The 27,045-nt window shown below is 37.8% G+C and overlaps 1 protein-coding gene across 8 annotated transcripts in view; it reads right to left on the bottom strand.

The window, feature by feature from the left end:
* Positions 1-27,045, bottom strand: part of SLC25A21 (solute carrier family 25 member 21) — a 277,428-nt gene that overhangs the window by 77,981 nt on the left and 172,402 nt on the right. For 6 of the 8 annotated variants that reach the window (XM_030033238.2, XM_030033249.2, XM_030033258.2 and 3 more), the window contains exon 3: positions 3,885-3,968. In XM_030033238.2, the coding sequence (XP_029889098.1) occupies positions 3,885-3,968 (84 nt within the window). Of the gene's footprint in view, positions 1-3,884; positions 3,969-27,045 lie in introns of those variants that run through there. The other 2 variants (XM_030033285.2, XM_030033294.2) reach the window with 2 other exon arrangements.

The raw sequence follows: 27,045 nt of genomic DNA, 5'->3' as shown, positions 1-27,045 counted from the left end.
AACCTCTTATTTGTAAGATCTAAAAGGAACGAATAGTTCTCTCTATTAATGGTTTCAGTTAATCCTGTATCCAAACATTTTCCCCAATAAACATCAGATTATTTTTATGTTGGCTATAAAGCTGTCACTCCTCAATAAACAGATATGCTCCTGGTGGGTTTACCTCTGCTGTCAAAGATCTGTCAATTCATGCATCATCTCATAAGCGAAACCAGAGAAGCTCGGACGCACGGCTCCTAGTGAATCCAGCTGAGCAGAGGTTGCTCACCACCTGAGCAGATTCATGCCGCTGCAGCCCCCGTGCAATTGGCAGCGACTGGATGCTCCCAACACAAGTTCACAAAAGCCCTGAAGTTAATACTCCTGCCTCCCTTTAATAGAAAGCTATGTGACCTTTAATGCTCTGCTCGACTGAGCCTTCCTTTAGTGAGTCTCAATTAAATTTTATGTTTTGTGGCTCCCATTTTCTTGTAAGACAAGAAAAGAGTTCAAGGGATGGATCCTTCTTTGAAGAACTTAATTCCCTGTGGAGAAAATTTATTTCCATCTAAAGAGCCACTCAAAGTCTGGGGGAAGGGAGCTTTTGTAGGGCCTTTTTTTCTGTGGTTTTTTGGTGAAGAAACTTCTAGTATTTTGTGAAGATAAAGGAGTCTTCAGATTCTTTGAAAGGACAGTGTTCTATTAGTGGTTAGAATGGAAATATTTCCTCTGTCCTTTTCATCATAATGAGGAGAAAATCAGAGGGATCATTAAAGAAATCCTGGCCATTGTTTGTGATGAAGAAGCTTTCCATGAAATCATCAGATTACTACTGTGATACTGTAGTAACATAATACTGGTTAATTTTCAGTAAGAGGCACTGCAGCAAATTAAACATTTGCATATATAGTCATAAAAATAAGTACTTCCTAGGCTGATTCTGCATACTTAATGTCAACAAGGTAAAAAATTTAAAGCATTAGGAAGTGTCTTGCCTGAACTGGGCTCTGACATTCTAGCTCACCGTAGTTGCTATTATTGAAAATATAAGTACAAATGAGCATAAGCACTATTCCCAAATGTAAACATTTTCAGGAGCAGGCCATTAGTAACATTTCTTTTCCCACTATGTTCCTTTATTTAATTAGTTTGTTTTGTAGTCAACTTAACATAAAATCACATATGCCAGCAGGGAATTCCGAGTACTGGAGAGAGATGCCTAGACTCTTTTTAGTCAGTGTACACTGAATTAGGTATTACAGAAAATCAGTCTAAAAATGCCACACTCTGATGGGGGTATTTCATATAGCCAATATGAAATAAACATGGGGCATGAATGAATTTCTTGTACCCTTCTCCCAAATTTACACACCTGAATCTGAACACCTCATAAATTGTAAATTGTTTTTGTTGCTTGGTATCTAAATGTGAAGCCTTTTCTTGGTGCCCTCTTCTGCATGGTTTTGTGGTCACCCAAGGAGGGGGTTATCAGGATTCAAGGTTTCCATTAACTAAAATACTTCACAGTCACCTCTCTTGCTTCTCTCACAAGTGGCATAATCACCATGCTCCAGAAACTGGGCAACTTGTGTGGATGGGAATGCAAGACTCATGGAGTCAGACAGGTTTTTCAGGATCAGTTGATTACATTTCTTTATTTTTAGCCAAAATTTAAGATTACATTGTATCTGAGATTCTTCGTCTCCTTTTTTCCTAGTGCTTACTACTGATGACTGTTTAAATGTGACCTTCTGCCTCTGTCTAACTTCCTGGAGAAAAATAGGTATTCATAGCATTTGCTTTTTGTTTAGATCAGTATTTACTGCTTTTGCAACAGGCAAGTAAAACTCTGTATTAGCTCTAGCCCGACAGAAATTTAGTGCAATCCACTGCTAAATTGTGATTTAAATCTATAATTTCATGTAAACATCTTTTCCAGCTTACAGAGTCATGCCTTAATATAAATATAAAAAAATATTCTGGTTTGATTCCACTATTGGGGCACAAGCATTCTACAGAAAAAAAACACAACCCAACAATCTTTGTCTCTCCTTTCTGAAGTTCATTCACAGATGACTACTGTGCTCAGACCCTCCATTGTTTCTCCACAGTCAAACAGTTTATGTGTGTTAGGCAGCACACTGTTTGAACACTGGTAAAATAATAGTGGAGTCAAATCCATAGAATAAGTGAAAGCTATGTCTCTGAGAAGCACTTGAAAAGCACAACATGTAAAACAATTGAAACATAAGAGTATTTGTTTCCTTCTCCCCCTCCCCCAAATAGTAAGGGAACTATATTTTGAATGGTACATTCAAGTTTGCGGTGTCCTGCTACTATTTTATACATGTGGGTTGTACAAATATCCAGGAACACAATGTAATCATACAGGCAATAAAATAAGACAAAAAATCAATTAACTTGGAAGCTGTCTCTCGATTTAGACTCGTTCTCCAGATACGTCTACCCATTCTTAATTTTACATTTTGTGACTAGTTCAACAAAATGTGTGTACCAGTGAGTTTGGATGAGATAAATAGCATTTTCATGATCACTGACTTAAATATTGAAACTAGTTCTGTATTTAAAAATAGATTGACGTGATTGCAAATATTAATATTTTCCTATTGCAAAACCCATAGTTTTCTTTTGAGAAGCAATAAAAATTAACATATACTCAGCTTAGAAAACCCCAGAAGCCACAAGTTATCATTTTTTAGAAATCTTTTTAGCTTTTAAGCTTTTTAATGCCTTGTAGTGATAATGCACAACATTAGTCTTTCATCAAAAATAAATTTACTACTGATACGGGCAAATGTGACAACTTCCTCTCTCAACACCTTAACAAAACTTCTCTACATCTCCCTACTTTAGCAGCTGAAACCATCCAGTTCTACATCTACATACTTATGTAGAGTAGCTTAGCTAAACCTCACTGCAAGAAACAAAACCGGTCTAGTTCTTCGTTTTCACTGCTCGTCTCACCTCTGTTTTTCCAGTACATCTTGTGGACACAAGAAGTCTGTGCCTCACTGCACCTATGCTGCCTTCATACGTGGCATCTGTGCCACTATATATAAGAACAGTTCCATTTTGATGAATATATGGATAAAAAATGGGTTACTGTTGTATTTACAAAGTTCCGATGGAAAGCCTGCCAGCTACTCAAAACTGGGATTTACTAATTAGAGTTACCTTGATTAAAGGCTAGCTCCCAAAGAGCTCCTGTGGATAACAGGCTTAACTTTAAGCATATGATCAGTCCCATTACATTTAGTGGCTTTAACTGGACTGCTCATAAAATTAAGCGTGTATTTAAATGCCTTTCTGGATCAGAGCCCAAGTCCCTTAGAGGAGTTCAGGCTCAGAGTGGTGGTACCTTCTGAAGCTGGTACGATTCAGGTGACTAAGGACCATAAACCCTTTTCCATATTCTGTCAAACTGAAAAGCTGTGGAATTTTTCTCACACAGGTCCTGGAAACATTGTCTACCACAGCTAACTGGGAATGCCAGTTCATCAGAGCTTGGAACCAAGTACTTCACTGAACTGGTAATGGCTCAGGCTGAGCTAGTTCAGAAAACCAGGACAAGACGAGCCAAGAGCCTAGATACTGCACCACACTGATGCGGCCATCCTGCTCCCAGTACTGAAGCAGCGTTTGCCCCCGGTGTCTCTACACAGCTGTGCATTCTGGTCTTTAAACATATCCTAACAGCAAAAGTTGGTATTGTGAGTGTAAGTAATGCTAAGACTTTTCAAATTGTGCTTGTTATGTAAGACTACGTTTGCTAAATTCTGGCAATTGCAAAAAAGGCTGGAATAGGAGGAGGATCTAATGTCTGGAAAATGGGTGATTAAAAAAGGTCACATAAAATTGACAATTTTAAAAACATATACTCTTACCCTTCTCGTTGGAAAATAGTCCTAAAACAGTCCCCCAGGCTCTTGTAACCGGTCGGATCAGTTTTCCCTCTTTGAATTTGGAACCTAAAAAAAATACAATTTACATCACAGCATGAGAAGTCAGGGATTTTAAGTCACTTTAACTTTCCAATTATTATATAAAAGAAGTTTTAAAGGTTTTTTTACGTATCTGATTCATTATTATATACTGTTCCTGATATACTTATTAACACTATTTTCATAGAAGCTGTTAAACTAAGGAAAAATAGAGTTTTAGTAGTAACTTTTTTTTGTAGTTTATGGAACTCACAGTATAGCTATCACCTTTGACATTTACACCTCTTTCTAGTTGTTTGAAAAATAAGCTGTTAACCCTGTGCCTGATCCAAAGCCCATTGAAACTAATGGGATTCTTTGAGTCAAACCCTGTTTTTGAAAATCTGAAATGGAATACTATCATGTGTTTCACTATGAAATGAATCCACTGTGCAGTTTCTTTCTTTTTATATCTGACACAATTACAATAAAAATCAACCAGAGACATGACCAGAAATTAGAGCACCATTCATTTTCCATAATTTAATAATAAGATGAACAATAAAAGCAAGCAATGAATTATTTTAATTAAAACCTTGTTTTCTCTATTCACATTTGGACAACAATAAAGGTTTCAACAGGAAGCTTGTGGCCTTGAAAGGAAAATCAAGATTATGATTTAAAATTGTAAACATCTTATTATTTATGATTTATGGCTAGCAACAGTGAGTTTAACAAACTATATTATTTTACTAAGCATCTCAGTTAGATTACCCTATTTTTTGCAGTTTTAAAACTGCAGCCAACACGTTCAACTAGACAGTATGGAGAAATTTTGAATACATTTTTAGCAATAAAACTTCTATTTAAACTGCTACTTACTATATAACACTTAAAAAACCCCCAGAATATTGATGTTAGCAATTCCAGTCTACAACAGCCCCCTATCAGGCAATCACTAAGTTGGCTTTATCACTAAGTTCAATAATAATTCTACACAACAAACAGTGTTCATCAGTTTCAAGGAATAACTGACACTATAGTGAAGTATATCATGTGCCACAGGTATGTTGCTGTTCTGAGAAACATCTATTGTTACTTATTCTAATCATGATGCTGAATCTCATTAATACATACCAAAGGAAGGTATTTTTACCTCAATGTTAAACAGCAATGTTCTCTCTCTCTACAGAATTCAGTCAGGTCAAATCAGGGTTTGTATTGCGGCAAAAGGCATTAATTGTTCTGAATATCAGTATTTCCTAAGCTGTGTTCTATGCTAACACATCTAACATTTTATTCATTTTGAGCAAAAAATTTCCAGTGATGTAATACAATTCTGGGCAATTATGAAGGCAAGCCCACACCTTTTTTGAAAACAGTTAGAAGGAAACACTGAGCCCCTCCGTAGTCCTAATAAAAGTAGTTCAGGCACATCTGGGATCTCTATCTGGGGTAACCTCTTTTATTAGCATGAGAACTTGCTGCCAAGTTGGCAGAGAGGAGAATGCTATTCAATAGGCTTACACTCAAATAAGAGCTGATGCATAACATTTTGTCTGAAAAGAACCCTTGGGAAGGCTAATAGTTGAAAAAAATGCCTCAATGCCATCACACAAAGTCCAACAGTAATATCAGCTACAGAAGCTTTTACGTTGTGGCAATCAAGCAATCAAAATTATAACAGAAAGTAGATTCTATGCACATTTTACTATATTTAAGACTTGATTATTTATAGCTCTCAGTTCAAAACCAAAAATGGCTTTCTTTTGCTTAAAGAAATCTTGCAAAAACTCACCAGTAAATAACTTTTCCCAAGTATTTAAAAAATAAAGCTTTCTTAACGCAAACTCTTTTCCTCAAGTTTCAAGATTCGGCCCACTTGTAAACTCAGAACAAAGCATCACTGTTTCTAAAACATCCTCTGAATAATGCGCCTTCCCTCTCTTTCACCCTGCAAATGCTCAACCACGTCCTACTAGCACGTGTGTAAGGCTCCCCACTAAGTCGTGCACGCACAACTCTGTAGAACCGGGGCTTTAATCCCAGACTCACTGTGAATCTCAACAACATGGTGAACATACTTATATAATTCTGTTTTACAGTTAACACAGTGTCGACTTCTCAACTAAATTTAAATGATTTAATAAAAATACATCTTTGATAGCAATAATGAAAATCATAGCAGAAGAAATGCGGTAACACCATATGTAATTTATGTGTATTGGATGAAGGCTAACTTCTTGCTAAAAAAGTTAAATCAAAGGAGGTTTACATTTATTTCAGTTTTTTGTTTTACTGTAGATAAGACCTTAGTATTAAATCAGTCCGTTTGTAACACTGAGTCACACAAATAACATATTCCTTCCTTTAGGGTTTTTGGATCCATTCCTCCCCTAGTAAATCTTTTTTATAGCTTTAACAGCGATCCTAAAATACATGCCAATTATGTGCTTCAACCTAGATCTGCGAATTGGGTTCTTTGATTCAGAATTGCTTGCCTCAATAAAATAATGTGTAACTTTTTAATGAACTAGCTAATTGATCAGCAGTACTTGTTATAAGAAGCTTAGGGAAGAGCTGAAAAAATGTATGTTTGTTTTTCTGGAGGCAGCAGCCTGTACTAGCAATTTTAATAATACAGAAGAGTGAAAGCATTCACTTCAAAAAACAACCTGGCCTGTTTTTAATGATTGTTTAGAGGAATGAACACAACCGGGGGACACATAATGGCTTTCTCTGCTTTAAATCCATTCCTTTCTAAAAGCATTATAAAACCACTGAATTTCATGCATTTTTGAAAGCTGGATGCCTGCCTTGTATATTATTAGCTTTGCTAGAACAAAAAAGATAAATTCTCCTATAAATATAATCAGAGCATTAACTTCTGATCTAATTTATTATTTTGAAGTCTGAAAAGAAGAACGTGCAGGCAGCATTCAGAGACACGGTGAACAGACGTACGGGCAGAGAGGCTTGTTCAGGACTGGGATGAACGACCTGCTACTCACTGCTAGCACACAACAAGTGTCAGAAGTCACCGGCCACTCCAGCGTGTTACGTGTTCACCGAGAGAGAGCTTTATCGCTCTAAAAATGATCATCAGGCTAACTTTCCTCCCCTCGTTTTCCTGCTTCTTGGCTTTTTGGCCAAAACGCTGTGGTACCGAGCACTCGCCCCCGGGAATGCTCACGGAGCTGTGGGACGCACTTTGGCCCCCAGGTTACCTCTTTGTACCCGGGACCGCCCCGGCACCTCCTGCCTGCCTGCTCGGCTCCTCCTCGCAGTTCCCACCTCCTGCTCCCACGCCACGGGGGACCTCACAATCCCCCTTTCTGGCTCATAGCAGCAGCCCACAGGGCTTGGTCTTTTATGCCCCGTTTGACTGAACAGTACCTTTGCAGTAGCTTTGTTTGATACAAAAGTGTCCTGGTGTTGTTTAAGAAGAGAACATCAGCCTCCTTCCCTGTTCACCCCAGAAGACACGTGGTTGGGATCTCACAAAGCGGAAAGCATGTAAAACCATTTGAGGTTTCGGGGTCTGTTCAAAAGGCAATATCTTCATTGAAAACCCTGCATGATCTAAACCGATGAAAATATTTTAACTTATCCACACTAATCAGCACTACAACTACTACTCGTGAAATGAATAAACCTAAATCATTCTTATTCTGATAGCACGAGAGAGAGCATTTTTTATGGTTATAACAGTCCTTAATCAATAACTCTCAACGGGCTCAGCCTGAAATCCCACAATGCAGAAGATGCTTGAGTCCTTTCATCAGTTCTCTGAACCACTTACCATGTAACAAGTGAGACATCATATTGTGGAGGAATGACTCTACATAAACACACGTATCTGTATCCAATGCCTAACATACAGTTCTTGTTGGTTTTATAATAGCCAGTATTTTATTCCAAGTTTTATAAAATCCTCAGTCCACAGGATGCTTTCTTGCCCCCCTTCCTATTGCAAAAGTCCTCTAAGTAGTCTTTTCTAACACAATCAATATCTATCGGAGAACAAGCATATGCGTGTGCTTTCTGGGGACAAAAAAAAAAAAAGAAAAAGAAAACAAATTTTTTTTCTCTCTCCCTCTATCAGTTGCTAAATTTTTTGTTCAGGCTTGCTGAATACCTCCTCAAAGTTGTCTTCTGGATGTCTGCCACTACAGTATCCAGGCATTTAGTGTTTAAAGTCTGTTCACCACAATGTTAACTAGCAATCCTCCCTCTTATTTACTGATCTGGGCTGGAGAAAGATTTCTAATTCATGCTGAAATTGTTTTAGTCATCTTAAAACCTAAAAGGAAGAAACCAGTATTTTCATATCTAGATTCGAGTAGATAGTGAGCAGTTAAATCCCAGCTATGTAGGACAACCGCAATGTGATGTGGAGCAGACTAGACTCACCAAAGTCTTGCCACTGGGTTTGCAAAGACTATACCCTCCTGCGTAAATGCCAGAATTTCTTGCTGCTTTTATGCAGTGCTGCTGACTAGTTCCTCAACCACAAAGTTCAGAGGGAAAGAAAAACACTGACTCAGAGAACCAGGCTTTATACTATGTTGCAGTGCTTGCCAACAAGTGGCAGTCTTAGCTGTATTTTCCTTCTCTTCACATGTCTTACTAGGATTTTATCATATGTTCTACTCTATTTTGAATAAAGCTCCTAACATTTCCCTCCATGTTTGGGACTTAGGCAGCACCAAAGCAAATAATCTCAGGTACCGAGGTGTTTAGATGCTATAAAAAAGAGAGTTACGTGGCATAACAACAAATCAAATTAAATTATCTGTGCAATGTTAAATTTAAAACAACTATTAAATAAATGTACAGCCTTTGGAAAACTGCAGAGAACATTTACAGCTTTTTTGCACTTTGAGTAATTCCCATGATTCCAGACACTCCTAGCTGTAGTTACCTCTACCAGCATAAGTTGATAAAAAATGTATAGTCTGAAGCTTTATATAAATATACATTATTTAACAGTTCACATGCTTAAAATAAAAAATAACTCCATTATAATTTAAAAAGATTTTGATTTGCTAACTTAAACATTTATTCAGGTGTTACTACTAGTTAGTGCTATCTACTGATGCTTAGATTTCATGCAAAACTTTGCACAGCAAAATGGACCTTGATATAATTTATTTCACTTTTTGGCTCAAGTTCTTTGAGTTGCTTATGTTACTTACAGGATAATAACTAAATTGAGAGTATAATTCTGTCACTTATTTTAACAGTAAATCATATGAGTTGTTGAAGAACTGAATATTAGATTTCAAAACAAAAAACCTAATTATTTTAAGCCAAAGATATAAATTTTGCTAGTGCAGGAGTCATATTTTAAGTATTATAGTATTGCTATGATGATGATTAAACTGCAAAAACCATATAAGAATACAATAAAGTAGTAACATAGAGAACAGGCGAACAACAGAACTTATTCCAATCATTCTCCATAGCAGACATAGATTTGCCTCCATCTAATCACAGAACTTTTCATACGGTTCATTCTTACTTCACAAGTAATAAACCAGAATCATGGGTAGAGAAGTATTACCAAAAATCATTTCAAAATTAATCTAAATGAATTCCACTTTATTGGAACTCATGATGTTTGTTAGTTTATTTACCTCTATGACTTTTGGAGGAACATGGGTTTTTTTGAAGAAGAAAGGAATAGTAATAATGGAAATAATTGTAGACATACCCTGAAAACTCAAAATTCTCTGCAGAGATGACTTCTATGTGAGTTAGAACATCAACTACCAGGTATGATGGTCAAATAAAGAATTTCCAAACACAAACTGATGAATTCTCACATTTACCAAAGTATTTATCAAACACTACAACTCATAAATTTGTCCATTCCACACCTGACCTCTGCGTTATTGCAATCCTGATCTGCTGTCCTGTCCTCTCCCTGTCTGACTGGTTATCCAGCAATTTGTACTTTGCATCTGACAGAAAAATCTCAGAAACTGCCATGAAATGTAAGTAGGGCAAAAGGAGGAAACATTACCAGTGGATGAGAAAGAAGCAAACACTTACCTACACCTGAATAAGGACTACATTCACAGTAAAAGTTAGAGCTAGATCAACAACAGATTTAGCAATTTACAGCAGAATTTAGAGGGAACAGATTGGCTATTCTGATCAAAATTTGAATCCAGTAGATCATCATCAGTTGCTACCTCCCTTTAGGTTAGCTAAAAGCAATTTATCTAAACCCTCATAAAACAACTGGTCTAACACTTTCAGCCTTGATGATGAGAAATTCCCATGCATGGCTTACTCTGAGCTTACAATTTTTTGAAAATATCTTCCCTGAATAAACTGCATCATTGCATAGAGAAACAGCAAAGTCCTAAACAGCTTAGGTGTTACGGTAGAAAGACAAAACAGCTTAGGTGTTTCACTGGTACTCTCCGAATGAACTGGTCAGTTCTCTGAATGTGGTCTTATTCTTAGACCAGACAAAAGTACACTAATCAGAAAAATAACTTAATCTTTCCCATACTTCCTATTCCTTTTAAGGATGACTTTCCTCTATCTCTTGCTTTTATAGTCAAGCTAAGCAGCACATTGTTCCCTTAAAACTATCAGTGGGAAAAAGAAAGCAGTACTATATATACCAAGAGTGTAATAAAGTGCTTTAGAAATGAAAGCGGTATGTTGTCAGCTACTAATGAAGAACTATTCCACTTTTTAATCCTGCAGTAATTTTTCCATTATGTTCATGGGACAAACATACAGTAGCTATAATGTCAGAAAGAAATTTTCCTTTACATGTAGTTTTAAAAGAGAATATTTAGCAAAAATAAACTTGATCAGAAGCAGGTCAAATTAACCCATGTAACTGTTTCACGCAAATCTACTCTGGTAATTTTGCTAACGAATAACAAAAATAACCAGTCACAGCAGTTGCATACAAATAATTTAATGCCTTCCCAAGAAAGAAATACAGCAGAAACTAAGTTCAGACTGTAAATATTTTAAATATTCTAATTCCATCAGTGAGTGTGTGTGTGGAGGGGGAGTTCAAACAACAACAACTTTAGTGAAAACTACCATTTTTTCATTCCACACTAAAAACCGCTCAGAGAAACATCATGCATACTAATAGCTATGATGTTATGCAACTTCCCTTTTATTTCAAGGATGATAATACTGAGAACGCTTGCATGTTTACTAGCAAGGTGAAACTATGGCATGAGGCTCTGAGCGGGTCTCCTCCCCACCATGTGCACACGCACAGCCAAGCGTTTCCTATCTGCAAGCCCCAGCCTCCCAGTCCTGTTACGCCCTTGTGTTTCTGGGGTCCCAGATACAACTGGCAGCTGCGGGCTTCTGCGAGCTCCTCGCATAGTACTAGCCTTTCCTCTCAGCTATGGACCTGCAAACAGCACACATTTTTCTTATCCTTTAGAAGCTGCTGTAATGTTCTTCTACGTAAAAAGCCTATCTGCAAGTCCAGCCAGAGCAGGAATGGCTCCGCTGACCTCTCTGCCTGTGCCGGGGATAGCTCGGAGGTACAATTCTGCCTTTGAAACCTTGCTTCGGCTGCCTGGGTACAACTTAAGATGACAGTGATGATCATAAAAGGACCGCTGTATTTGAAAGATCACACAGTATTTTGTGTGAAAGATCATGCAGTATGTGTGATCTTAGGAAGGTAAGATCAACTAGGAGTGCTGACTGTAAAAGTGATAGGTGAATTTAAACACTGCTTGTGTTTATTGTTTATATCTTCTTGTGTATAAAGCACTTAGTTATGCTGGTGAAAGAATCTGCAGAAACCAGTAATGGTAAAAACAGCATTTTGTTTTTTACAGTGATAGTTTATTTCTGAAACTTCTTGTAATCTCTATTTCCTACGTAAAAACAACCCGCCCAAATCTATGGATTTTTTTGCCCCTTATCTAAACTGGACAAATCATTGAAAATGGCACCATAAGGAACAATTTTGTATTGTCAGAGATGATGGAGCTATTTTTATGATTTTAAATACGGGTCGTCACTTGTGCCCTAATACATCAACAGATGAAGTCTGGTTTTCATTGGTTTTGGATAAAGTCTTGTATGTTTTCCTTCAGAACAGCTTATAGAGAAAAAACAGACAAAGTGATGAGGAATATAAACTAATGACTAGAAGAGATTTCACAAGAAATCAGATATTAAATTATATTATATGAAGGGGCCAGTATCTAGTCTCGATTCAGGGAAAAATGAGAATGTGGTTTGGCTGATTTCAGTGTGTAACATGTACCTGCTTAAAAATTGTCCAGTTTCTTATCTCAGTTTAACTTCTATTACAAAAATGTATATCCTCTCTTCACCTCTCTCTGCTGGACTAGACAGACCCCGTAGAGCCATTCTTGTGTCCTGTGACACTACTGTGATCTATGAATCCATTACTGAGTGTCTGCAAATTAGAGCCTTTGAAAAATTTAAATGCAAGTATGAAAATTTCATCTACCAGTTAATTGATACCAGATTAGAGGAATAATTTTGCTGCCTTTAAAAAGTAAGGGTATTCTCCATTACTTCAAAAAGATGCAAAGGCAAATCTCAATGCAGCTTTGTATAATAAAACATGTATCTGATAAGCCACAGCAAGGCTTCAAATGAGTAATTACTATTGGTCATTACTGGACAATACCTGAAACACAAACAGTAAGCATTGTTTTAAAACTCTTCCAGTTTAGGAAAATTTAATTAAGATCTATATTCCACAGGAAGAAAGTCACTTTTTTCTTCAGCAATTCCTACAGAAAGGGCCAAGTACTTCTACATAGTTTTCTCAACAAGGCTTCGATTTCAATGTCCCCTATGGTAACCACACAGCACTTTTCCTTCTGAGAAGGCAGGAAAATCATTGCGGCTTTCTGGCAAGAAGATTTTGGGGGAGGATTTTTTGGAGGGTTGTTCAATACTTTCCAGTATTCATTAGCATTTTAAATTCTTTGATGAGATCAATCCCAACATAGCTTAGTGTACTCAGATTTTTTTGTGGGGGGTATTAAAATGATTTAGCACCAAAAATTTGCAAACTGCAACGAAATATACATTACACTTGCTCCCTACGGTCAAAGTAGGAAAGATAACCAAAAATATCTTTTCTCCCAAAGGAAAGAAATGATCAAATACAGAAATCCAAATCCATTTTCAGTGGAAAATGGCCAAAATCAAATTGTGAGTTGCTGAAAGAAGTGTTAGTTTTGAGTGTTCACCCAATCTCCTATGCTTGTGCTGGAAAATTTTTAAAAGGGAAACAACTTCATTAATGTGGCTGAGATTTTTAAAATACTGGAAGGGATACAACCAGACTTACTCTACTGAAAAGTACAGCTAACTACCCTGCATGTGAAAACCTTAACTCACATGCCCTTTCATATTAAGAGACAAACCATTTTAAATGACTAATAGCTAATATACATAACATGGACATTACCTACTATGTATATGCTGCTTCCATGTAAAAATGACTTTTTTCTATTAAATTGTATGGCTAAGTGACAGAAAACGTACACCCTTAAGGCAGCATTACCTTTTGAAATGAAACTAGTAAAATGAGGAAATTCTGAGTTAAAGACTGAAACTCAACTCTTACCCACCCAGCTGTGCCCCAATATTACAGCTTATATGGAATTCATTATCAGCCAGTGCTGAGCGACCTCAGCAATTCTTAACGTACAGTAGGGCATAACAAGGCAAGTTAAGGATGAAATTTCCTCTGAAGCGCTATGACTTTCTCTGCTGCGGTAACTTAAAGTAAAACTAGTAAAATATTGAAACACTCTTGCTTTCTGTAATCCAATTTATCCTAAATAGTACACTTCCCTCTGTAAAAAGCAAAACAAAAATGTAATCCCGTAACTTTAAGGGAAGTTTGCTGTGTGTTGAAATGGTAGCTTGCCAGTGTCCTTCAGAGTCCACAGATACATAACCACACTTTCAGCAAATTTTTGTATAACATTAAAATTTATCCTAGGAAGTGAAGTGAAATCTTTGACACCTGGGAATATACCCTATTAATTCACTGTATGACGATATTACAAAAATAAAGAAGATGAGTTCTCACAAAGTCAATGTAGTGGAAAAACAGCAGCTATTTTCAGACTTCAGTAGATTTATTTTTATTTTTCTAATAACTCTTATACTATTAATAGTTAACAACAAAAATAATGCTGAACAAAACTCACGAGAATCTAGAATTCAGGTTGTACACTGTGGTCAGAAGACTAATTTTGAGTACACAAAACTGTGAATCACAGTTGCTACAAAGCTGTCAGGATACTATTTTTTCGCAGAACTAAAAAGCCCCACCCAATGAGATTATTTTTCTTATTTGTAAATACATTTTCAAAACTACCAAAGTTCAACTTCAAGTATTTTATGGCCCAGTTTTAAACACCAGAAAATAAGACTTAATGCTGTAACGGAAACACTAACAGGCTCTTGACAACAGCCGTGCAAGGCTGCACCTTTACATCACAACACACTCTCCCAGCTGAAAAAACTCACCAGTTACCCAGGATTATGTGGAAAAAAGACCGTTGTTATTTTAGGAAAGACAGTTGCTTGAAAATTGGCATAAAGTGAAAATTAAAAAGGAAGGTTTCTTTCTTCCCCCAAACTCAACCTAACTACTCCATAAAGTAATGCACAAATCATTCATTATAATGAGTCATAACAATGATTTGTGATCTTCCAAGTTTTCATTTTATGCCCCTCTGTTTTTCCTTAAAGACAGGAGGATAGACAAAGACTGGAAACTTTGGGTCATATGGATCACGGCACCACTGCTATGTCTGGAATTTTCTTATAAATATCCTATTGCTCTGAGGTTCATAGGCCTGACTGAAACAGCAGGGACGATCTCATTTGTACTTTTATAGTTGTAGAGGGATTTGCAAGAGTTAACGCAATTTTCCATAATATTTCTTACCGACTTCAGGAATAAAGGGAGAGTTCCCTTCTTAATCAGTATCTGAAACATTTTTAAGTCTAAAGAAAAACAGGACTTCTTTCAGATTTAACAAGACTTTTCCAAGTGCTGACAATTTTAAAGGTACAAAGCAAGGCAACTCTTGAAGCAGAATTTCAGCAAAGCATTTGTAGGTAGCAGGCAGTACAGTAGTCTGGAGGATATACTTCTCAGCAGATTTTACTGCTTGTTTGCAGCCTTGTGCCTTTTAAAGATTGTTTTTTCAAAAAGAAATGATAAATGATTCCTTTTGATTTCATGAAAGTCTTTGAATCAAGGAAGTATCTTCAGGTTCTGTTACGGAAACAAACTGTTTCACTAACCACCACCAATTGGAAGCTAGAAAAACTTCCTTCATTTTGTACAGTCACAGAAGTCTTTTAAAGGCATTTTTCTCACATTCTTCTCCAGGCAGGCAGGCAGGCAGACTACGCTAACATGGCCGATCTGACTCAGTTATTGAGCCCGAGGACTGAAAAACAGGCACAAGAAAAGGCAGCTCTGATGTTGCCATGCAGTGTTTCTCAGGGACTACTGCTTTGTTTCCTTACCTCATTCAGTACCCCTTCCAAACACCCACTTAGTCAAGTCTTCGTAGTGCTACCTGGACTCAGAGATAAAACTAACTGAATTATCGAATGCCTACTGATAAATAAAATGGGCTTGTTGAAAAATTACTGTTGGAAAAAGTGCTTTTGCACGCTTATACAGAATTAATAGGTAATTACTATATATATTATTATATATAACGAGTAGGATTATGCCTTTGTTGGTCCATAAATCGCTATTTGTTGTCTAATGCCAAACTGAGTAAGAGTGCAATAAATAAAACCCTAAGTGTACAACATGTAGGCGTGCCACCTCCCTCCCTCTTTTTCTTAGCACATATGCTAGCTAATGGGAGAAGCAACTATTATAGGGCTAGCTCTTTGGAAGAAGAATAGCATAACTTATCTTCTTCCTAAGTTATGCTATTATTCTCCTTCCAAAGAGCTAGCCCTATAGTGTGTGCTACTGGTTTGCTATGTGACATAACACTGGCAGTATGTTTAGCTGCTCCATTGTGGCTCTAATCTTTGTGCAATATAGTCTGTGCACATAAATAGGAATCCAAGGAACCCCAGGATCCCACTTTCCCTGCTATGGAGCCTGAAAGGTGCCCAGATTAAGGTATGAGAAGGACTTACTGTACCTAAATGTTGCAGAGTACGTTGGTATTATCCTTGTTAAAAATCTACAGCTTGTCTGACTTGTGGCCTGAACCCCTTCCAAGACTAAAGCTGACCTTAAAGGTCTGAAGAAAGGAATCTCCAGTTCCATTACATGCAGGGGAGAGTTTTCAACCTTTTTCTGTTTCAAAACTCTCTTGAAAATGCAAACAGCCATCCTGCCTACCAGCTAAGAGACTTATCACCTGCCAATTTATTAGAGGTCATTTATTAGAGGTCACAAGATGCCAACTTGTCATTGGAACTGGCAGCAGAAACCGCAGTCTGACAATCGACAAACACTGCTGCTTTTGTTGCAAGAAGTTTTCACTATGAGCCTGTGGTCTGGGAAAAGGGCAAATAGGGAAAGTCAATCACAGGGGAATGACTGATGGACATATAGGGAGTGAGCAAAACTATGAAATTAGGTGGGAGAGGGGAGTGTGGTCCTGAACAAACACTGCATATATTGAGCAGATGAAAAACCTTGAGGCAGTCATTGGTCAAAATATGAGCAATGTATCGTTGCCTTTGCTCCTTCCTTGTCGTCTCTAACACCTATAACCAAACACTGTAATTCTGCAAATTTCCCTTCTCTCTCTACTACTGCATTGAAGGGACAGTGATAATGTAGACATAAATGACATCTCAATTACTATATGGTATTCATTTACTGCAGCATACTGTACCAAATTATAATGCTTAAATCCATCAGCTTCCATTAACAATAAAAGCAGCTTAAAAATATATTAGAAACCTATGTTTTAATTTTATATGAGGTAATGCTGTAGGGCTTTATCCCGAGCAATAAATATTACAAGAAGGTAGGTAGTTTTCAGAAGTTTCCTAGGCTTACACCACATCTCATATCTAATATCAAGTGGCATCTTTAACGTGTCTTAAAGTCTTTTTTAGGATCAAAGACACTCCTCTGCTCATTGTTCTAACATACTTCAGCAATTGCTGTTTTCCTTCTTACCACTAAAGTATACGTGTGCACAAAAATAACTTTCCTAAAATACACAGAGGAAATACAGTATGACTTGAGAAACTAATTTTCTTTTAAAGAATACGTGAAGCGAGAATGGTTCAATGTCTACACCACTGTTATAAATTATGTCTGAAGAATAAGAGGGATGATCAGAAGAGTAATGTACTTCCAGATCTGCTCATGTAATGGCCTCTAAGTAGCCTGCAAACTTCCTGCCCAGGGTCAAGACTGTGCATGAAAAAGCACTTGACCTGCTTCATTTCTTGTCATTTGGTTTCCGTCCCAAGGGATATGACTGTGTGGAGTTTCAATTACTATCCTGAAGAAGCTCTTCAACATAGATGATACAGCCAATTGCAAACATCTATTAAATATGACCTGCTGCCTTCAGAAGTGGAAAAATTCCCTGGAAGATGAGCACCAAAATACACAAAGTGGCTAGCCAATGGATATATACCAGGTAAAAACTGGCTAAAAGTGGGAAAAATCCTTACCCTGTATCTAGATAGATATTATAGTATTTGGAACTGCTCATCTACTCTTATAGACTAGGTTGTGCTATGAGAGAGGAATCACATTCTAAAAAAAACAGAGGAGAGTCTGAATCAATCAGTAATAAATCACTTTCACCTGTTCTCTCCTTAGTAGAGAGAACTTCGCATACCTAAGAGAAAGAAATCTTTTTCTGAAAAACAACCAGCTGATTTACCCAGTACTTACACAGCTGATTCAAGAAGTACTTTCCAAAGCTCTACCCAAAATCCATTTGTTTACCAGCAACAAGCCTTCACTAGACTTCTAAGAAGTTTTACAAAAGAAGTCATGGTGTGAAAAATCCCACCAAGTTATTTCACATATAAACCCAGAAGCTCTAGGAAATCCAGGTATGACCAGTTGAATGATTTTATACATGCATGCATACATATACACATTCCTTGTCTTCCCTGTCATTACAAGGAATAGATTTTTTTTGTATTATCAAAGAAAAAAGGTTTTCAGGAAGAAACAATGAACACACCACTAATTCACGTCTTCAAATTCCTTATTATGGTTGGTATATACTTGCATGTTAGTTAACTAAACATAAATCAATAGACTGACACATGCCATAGAGTTTAGATACCAATTTAACACCTCTGCATAAAGTTAGAGAGGAGAATTCTAAAATCACTTTGAATTTATTATTTCTAGAAAGAGTAGACAAAAGTCTTTGAGGATTAATTTCATGCTGTGGGTTAAATTTCACTCTCACGATAGGCCAACTATTGCCTGCGGCTCTACAGATAATGAACCTGCCAAGGGATTAGCAAGGAAACACTTGTGTTATTATAAATCGTGTACACTTCCCTTTCTAACCAACTTCATCCTTCATGACATTAACAAATTACACTCTCTGTCCATGTTTCAATATAATGTGAGGCTGTGAATGACCCCGAACCAATAGTACATCAGATAAGAACTTCTCAAGGAATAAATAGCTATTAAATTTGGTTGAAGGATCCAGACCTCCTGAAGTGAGAACATAAGACATTTTATGTCAGATCTCTCCAAGACCCAGAGAAACATTTGTACGTAAAATGTGTCTTAAGAATATCAGCTGATAGAGTCTAAAATGGCTTATAGAGAAATGTGCACAAAGGAATTAAATGAAACACAGAAACAGAGAAAATTTTAGGGAGAATTAATCTACCACAAATAGTCTAAATCAACCCAAGCAAAGATGTTAATCACTTGGCTTCACTGTAAACAATGGATTTACTAAAGAGCTCAAACACATAATTTATCGTATGTGTTTTAGGCTAGAAGTTCCAATAATGATTTTATGCCTAAGGCCAGTTAAAATATTTATGATGCAAATATATATTTCTGTATTTGACCCATTTCTCCTTCCTTTTCTTGAAAAGCTTCACACTTCTACCTGTAAAAACCAGCTCAGTTTCTAGACAATCCGTGCCAAGCTCTGCTGGCATGCACTAGTAGTGAAATTGCGTAATATTACAACGTTAAAGTAGAAATCTGACATCACGAGCTGAATCTTTCATTTACACACTACCATATAAACAGAAAGGCAAGAAAGAAGTCCAAGTTCTGAACCTTCTTTTGCTGACGCAAATCAGCTTAGGACAGCATTCCCTGAGTTTTAGAGATGGTAGTATTACTGCTAATATCTCCTGGAGGAAGAGAGACTCCTAAAAATGGTATGGTTCTAGTAACATAGCTCACCCTTCTGCATCTTTCAGAGCAACTGAGCACAACCACAGAAAGCAATTTTTTGTACCCTATTGCCTTCCTACCTCCTTTGAAGCCAAAGCCTTCTTTGAGACAAACCATCTCCAGGGTGCGACACCACATCACTTCCAATCACCACACACTAATCATCCATGCTAAAATACTCGGAGATTTATTCTTTGTGCTGCATTGTAAAAGGCATGGACAGTTTTTTCTTTTATTCCTCTTGTCAAACTGCCTGGGCATGTCCCCTTGCTAATGCTCCCTTAAACACTCTGAGGGAACACAACCTGACAGGTTCTCCCTGGACCCCAAAAGTGTGAGCTTATGATGCTGGAAAAGTGGCCAGTTTTGTCTCTTTGCTCCTATTTCTGCAAGCCAGTCAGCTCTGCTCTCCCTTGCTGTAGTTACAGACTGCTGCTCTTCCAGCCACCATGAGTCACGCTGAGCTATGCCAGATGACTTGGACCTCCTGCGTAGCTGGTATTGTTCTCATATGACCAAAACTGAGACAGAGGAATTTCGCCATTGTGCTCTTGCAATACATCAGTATAATTTTCTTTACTGCCTACAGTAGGCAAGAGTAGTATTTGCTGCACTTCCCTCTTAACTTTCTAACTAGACAGGAAATAATACAACTGTATTAGGAGGCACATAATGTAGAGTAATAAACATCTTGTGTTTGAGAATTTGCCTTTCTGACTCCTTGGCATCATGTAAGGCTAGGCAACTGCTCTCTTAACCTACCCATACAGCTGAGCCAGCTCTGCATCCAACAGTGGGACCAGACCTTTGGCCAAAATTATTTTTAATGAAGGACAAAACCTATTAAAATGACAACTGAGCATTCCCTTATACTAAAGAAATAGCTGGACAGTGTAATGAGTCCTGTGGCCAGAGCCCTCCATACTTTTCCAGGACTGGAGGTGCTGCAGACTAGACTATTAGGATTCAGCGGCCTTAGTACTGGGAAGACAGTCAAGTGTCACCAACATCTTACATTTTCCCCTTGGGATGTAATTCGGTGAATGGTTCCTCTGATGGCAAAGCCAGCTTAAGAAGATCACTACTTGTTGCCAGACTTTCTGTTTTGCTGATGCAAATATTTATGAGGCTATGCATACCAAATACCTTACACCTGAATTTCTGCTATTAATCCAGATTGCTTTGATTTTCATGACAAATTCAAAGCTGCTCTTGGGTGCATGCATACAATTCACACCAAAATGAACACAGCTTTGCTTTAAGTAATTACTTTCATTTTCCTCATGCAGCCTGTTCTATTTTATACCACAGGATCTCATAGACACTATATTCAGCATAGTATCTAAGAGGCATATCATCACATGATATGTGGCTCCCCATCTCAGCATGTATTAAGCTTACAGCAGAAAGTGATGCCTTCATCTAAAGGGGTCAAAAGGAAACAGAGCAAGTAAAGAACTGCTGTCAAGTGAAGTGGAAATGAATCAGAGAGGAGGAACCTGGGGCAGGTTGTTAAAAAGGACAAAGAAGAGACACAGAAGGAACAGATTTGGTGGAAAAGAGCAGCCACCAGTGTAAGGTGGACAGAAAAAAAGAGATTTTTGGAGCTGGAGAGTGAAGAGTAAGGAGAAATGGGAGGCTGGAAACAGACGTAAATGAAATTATCTGGGCCACAAGGATCTGCAATGATTTGTGCACATGCTTTATGATACATTCTTTAACAAAAACCTTTTCAACATTTTCAGTGAGTGTAATTGTTTCATGAAAATCATGTTCTCTGCCTCTCTGTGGTTTGTTTTTGGAAGCGGCAAGTTCATCCTGTGAAACTTCTTAGAGAAAACTTTCAACTTTAAACATTCCCACAAGATACAATTCTTAAGTCAGATATACAGAAATTAAAATGTGCAAAAAGAAGTTTATTTTTTGAGACCCTTTCCTCCTTAAATCCACAGGATATGTGATATCCTGCAAATGAATCAGGCTACATCAGGAATACGGATGTTGAAGTTGGTGTATAATATGCAGAAGTTAAATGCTGAAGAGACACATTATTATGAATTGTGCAACTTACAGTTTCCTGAAAGCTAATGGCTTTACATTCAGACGTAAGTTCACTTAGGATGTAACAATAGTGTATATTTCTCAGTTGGTCATTACTTGAATAAAAAAATCTTAAGTCAGCTTCAATTAATTTTATGTTACGCTTCTAACCATAGAATAGTGCACATTCTACTTTGCATTAAACAATTTACGTTCACATCTGTCGCATATTACTCGTTGCCTCTCTTCCCCCTTCCCTGAGGGGAGCTTCTTGTTTTGACAGCATTTTAGTGTCTGTACTTTTAGCTAACTGTTGATTTATAAAGGAATCATTACAAAAATAATGTACATTTATTTTTAATTTTGGTATTTCTACTTCCTGGTCATTGACTATGAATTGTTACTCAAAGCTTATAGGGGAAGAATTTAAAGAAAATCCTACCAACAAATAGAATAAGAGAAAGAAGAGGTATACCTAACTGCTAACCGTCACCTGCTTTTATTATCCCTGTTTTTCCTAAAGAAAATCATAATTAGGTGTGATGGATAAGAACTATCTTCCTCATAAGAGATCTGCCAAGTAGTTGTCAGCTGGCCAAACTGATATCCTGAACCATTTTTTGCCTTTTATAGACTGAGAACTTTCTATTAATATATGGCACATGCAGATGAGGTCAGTTGGAAAACGCTTTTTAGCGGACAACCAGGTGAGAAAGGTTCTCATTATGAGTATTTGATGATACTCATCTCCACTCTAACAGGCACTACAATGCAACAAACACATTTAACTCTAAACAGTCTTTACAATTTTATATAAACTTTAAAATCAGTAACTAAAGAGAAACTGAATAGACTTAACGTGTTAATTGTAAGTAATCAAAATGAATTATTTAATCCTCTGTGCCAGGTGGTAATAATAATTTACCTACTGAACTTTTTTGTGTCAGATTTTTTCAAATTTACAGCTAACCTAAACTTTGAAAAGAGAAGAGCTAGGCATTGCTTGACAAACTGAATTAATGTGTCTATCAGCATTAAGCCCATGCTACACAGTGACATCTCTCCAGTAGGTAAACTGCCTCTGAGACTAATGTGTCTTCACTTATTACTTCACTCCTCTTTGGCTAAGCTCTGAAATGCCAAGGCATACAAATGATCTTGTCTTCAAAATAATTTAAAGCCTGCTGTAATACAGAATAGAAAACACAGAGAGCAAGGTCTTGTCAAAATGCAAAATCAACAGAGAGTGTCAGGAGGCAGAGCTTGCTGTCTGTAATGTGATCCTTCCACACACCATAATCTCCATTTTATTTTGCCTAATGAGGCAGGAGTTAAAACAGTTGACCTGATCAAATTCAGATGGCAGCCCTAAAGGATGAGCCCCCTGCTGCACTCTTGTCCCGACACCCTTTGTTACCTCCAAGTGAGCTGAGACCAGGCTGTGAACCATGTAAATAGGAGGTTTCCAGGTTAATGAAAAGCTGCAACACCCTTCTAAATCGGGACAGAAGGTTATGGTTTTCTAATCCAAAGAAAGTTTCATGAACCTCAGTAATAAAGTTTAACGAATGCTGGTCATTTTGAACCTCGCAAATAGAGACTGGACAAAGGGTAATAGTTTCCTTAAAAAAATCCTTTTTCTATAACCACTGCTCAGCACATATTATTAGAATAACATGAATTTGTTTTCTTATGACAAATTCAAATATATCAATTAAAAAAGGATGTCTTGGGAAAAGGTAATTAATGGTTCTTATGAACTGATGTTTTTATTAGGTGATGGCATGTTTGCTGTTTCATTTCATTACTTATCTGCCAAGGAGTTTCTTTCAACACCAAATCAGAATCTACATGCTACAATCATGTAACACATTCAACTTCAGTCCATGTGCTCCAGCTGCTGACACAGATAAATCTTTAAAAGTGGGCAAAACATAAAAATCATCTACGTTATCTTTCAGCATGTAGCATAATTTGCAGTCTTTTACACAAATGAAATAAAAATTGGATTCACCAACTATACTTCTACCTGTCACTTGAAAGATGAGACTGTTGGATAGTACGTCTATAGTGTCTACAGAGAGGTATGGAGAGACAGGGTGCGTTAACGTGGGCTTAGTGAGTAAGTAGCTTTTTGTTCAAATTTGAGTGTGAAGGTAGGGGCTCAAATGTGCTCACAAAAGATCATGTACATAAATGAAGTGGATAAGATATACATAAAAATACCTCAGCATTTCTCTGGTGTTTCATTAATAAGTTTGAATACATTTCCTGGTTTGGGATGGCTGTATTTTTTCTAACATGAAGCATGCCATTTTATGAAAATACACACGTTAACACACAAAGAACACATTAAACTGGACAGCAAGATACTGATGCCTGCATAGTAAAAAAAATACATGTATGATTTATGCTTGGCTTGTGCATTTACATTGTTTTAACTCTACTGAAAATTTATATTAATCTAATTTAGTTGTCTTAAAGAAAAGTGTGACAGATTTCACATTCGTCATGTTTTAGGCTTATCTCCTGGGTGGCTATTCATTTCTTACTTAGTATATATTACAATTTTGTGTTCAGATTTCACTGGACTGTATTTTTAGTCCCTTTTTCCTTTCCTCAATTACGCATTTGTGACACCACTTTTCATACATTCCAGTAATCAGTTCCGAAGCCATTCATTAGGATTTCAGAAGCCACTCTTGAAAAATTAGATACATGTGCTCAGTGTAAATGGGAATGCAATGATTTATGACACAGGTCATTCTGAAAACCCACGAGTTCTTCTCCAGTGACATGCCAGAAATCACAACTATTACTATAGGGCTGTGATCTGTTTATTATACAGCTTATGGGTGGTGCGCCATGTCTAATTCATTTTTAATGTGTTACATTTTTTCTGGTTGATTTTTGAAAACAAGATTTACAGTTGTTTAGAGTTTGACAAGAACAGTAAACTGCTGGTTTAGTTAATATGTTTTAAAATGGATTGATTAAACTATCAGCCTGTTTGCACTCAGCGTTCAAGCTATGAAGGCAGTATTGTTTTAATTGCAACTACAGCAGTCAGCAGTTCTGTAAATCATGTGTTATGCATCCCTTGGGTGAAAAAAACATGGATGCTCAATCTAACTGGCAAGGAAGAAATTAAATTCCTGGGTTCTCTTCAGTTTACTAAGAGGAGAGGGTGGCAATCACAACAGAAACAGGGTCTTTCCAGAAGTCCATGATCTCAGTTACCCAGTCAAGGGAGGGATGAGTATGTTCCTGAACCACCCAGCTCACAAAGCCTTGTCATTGCATCTGCTAGAAAGGTGCTTAATCAGCTCCTTCCCGTTGGTGATACCAGAGCAACAAAGCAGCTCTGTCACACACATGGCACAAATCAAATGAGGTTTTTCATGGCGCTCACCACAGCTAAAAAGCCAGTGAAGTTGTTCACTGCTTTGGTATTGGCACAACTTCTAACCACTGGTTAAGGGTAAGCTTATAGAAAGTATCAACTAACTAGTTTATAGTATAGATGCAGATATGGTTTTATCAAGAATATAAGAGAGCTGTAGTCCTCAGTTAATGCTATTTCACACAGCATACAATTCTGGTTGGATGACACAGCAAAAGCCATGCAGATATGCACCACAAACGTTCAGGCAGAGGGCACCTCTGCCGCTGTGAATGTGGGAACTAGGTTGTACCTAGCAAGTCTAGCACAAACAGACAACTCAGTGGCACTGAAGGCCTCTGCCTTTAGACTGGGTCAGAATCTGGCCAAAACTCTTGTAATTACCTACAGCCTGTTGGAATTAGATATGGGCTAAAGCAGAACCCTTGCATACATTTTAAGTAATTGCGTTATTACTCATCTTATTTACCTTCAGTCATCTTTGATTCAAGTGTTGAGTTTAAGTCAGTCATGTAGGCTCCCTGTGAAATCAGTGCAGAGATGTGCATCTCCAAAGTCCGATTCATCCCATCTGAAGATGGGTATCAAGGACGGATGGAATTACTTGTCCTGCATAATTGTTCCTCTCTTTCCCCTGACTATAGATGGAGCTGTCTACCTTTGATACACTGCCAAGGCCCTAGCAAGTGCCCTTAAAGAAGGGGCACACATTTGTCCATGGTCTTCTTTTCTTAGGTGGCTGTTTGGGTTTTGATCAATAACAGAGATATTTCACATGAAAATACAACCAACTTTTCATATAGACAGCAGGTCACTTAAACTTGCCAGCAAACTATTACCAAGTGTCCCCAGACTCCCACAGTCATATCCTCAGGGCACAGCACTGCTGCAGGTACCCCAGTATTTTGTGGAGGTCACCATGGGAGCAGTAATGGTGAAATCTGGACAGGTAGTCCACTTTGGTCTGCTGTCTTTCTCCACAAGACTGCAATGCCTGGGGTAGGTTGTGCTCTTTGGATATGTGATGTAATCCAGACTCTGCAGGATGACAAGGAGAGGGGCAGAATGTCTAGGGGTAGGGGCAAGGCATAGCAGGAGGTTCAAAGATGGCAGACTCAGCACCTCAGTGGCTTGAGCACCCACAAACATGTACGTGAACAGGCAGTTACAATAAAAATATAGGTTTGACATAGAACCACCGGACTTGTCCGCAACCTAGAAGATTATGGAAAAGAGAGATAAAATAACAAAATGTTTGATGAAAAATGCAACAGAATTAGACACCAATGTGTATTTTGCTTAATCCCAGAAGAGCACCCATGAAACAAAATTACTGAAATTCAGTTCACTAAAAACTGAAAACAAGAATGCTCATTTGATTAAAAACTATTGTCAGAAGCACCCAGATGCCACCAGGAGAAAATTTTTTTTTCTCAATTTTGTAGGTCCACTTTGCAGATGGCTTAGCCCCTTTGTGTTTTGCTTCTGACCATCCTGCCCCCTCCTTCCCCACTGTTCCCCTGTTCAGAGCTGAGCTGGCTTTACATGCATAGTCTCGCTGCTCCACACTCCCGGTGCCTCCCCTCCCTCCTGAAAAATGTCAGGGTGGAGCAGTCCTGCCTTGTATAAACTCCGGAAGGTCTACAGGTCCCGCAAAAGGAACCTGCAATGAGGTTGTGCTAAAATAAAGGGAGAATCCACGCAACAAAAGAAGAGGCAGGAGTCCCAGGATGGTAAGGAAGAAGGGGCTGTGCTGTGGAAGAAGATCTGTGCCCAGGAAAAGAACAGGGACTCTGCACACGCAGCACCCCACTGTGCTGTGGCCTCCACCATGGACTGACCCACCCTGGGCCAAATTCTAGCCTTTGCAAATTCAGGAGCCTAGTGGAAAGGAGAGGGAGAGTGAATGAGAAGGGGAGAGAGAGAGGAGGAGAAAGATCTTACCCATGGCCCACAAAACCTGTTGAAGTCCACACCCAAAACATTTCATATTACTATGTGGTACATCTCCTTTACCAATACAGTGAAAGATTGAAATGGGTTCATCTCTCTCTTGCCTGTTTCCACAACGCTGTTCCACTTGTCCCTGCTCTGCCATTTCTTTAAAAAACCTCAAAATGCAACAGAATACAATACACATCAATAACGTTGTATTTAAAGTCCAGATTAAAATCATCAGGTGTTGTAACACTGTACTTTAGTTTACATATGCAATGCCTGAAAGAATTGTTCAAATACAAGAAAAATATTTCCAAGTAACTGCATGAGCAAGT

Source organism: Aquila chrysaetos, chromosome 2 (assembly GCF_900496995.4).
Source record: "Aquila chrysaetos chrysaetos chromosome 2, bAquChr1.4, whole genome shotgun sequence".
NCBI lineage: Eukaryota > Metazoa > Chordata > Aves > Accipitriformes > Accipitridae > Aquila > Aquila chrysaetos.
The sequence above is the reverse complement of the archived record's forward strand: the minus strand, read 5'-3'. Positions and strand labels throughout refer to the sequence as shown.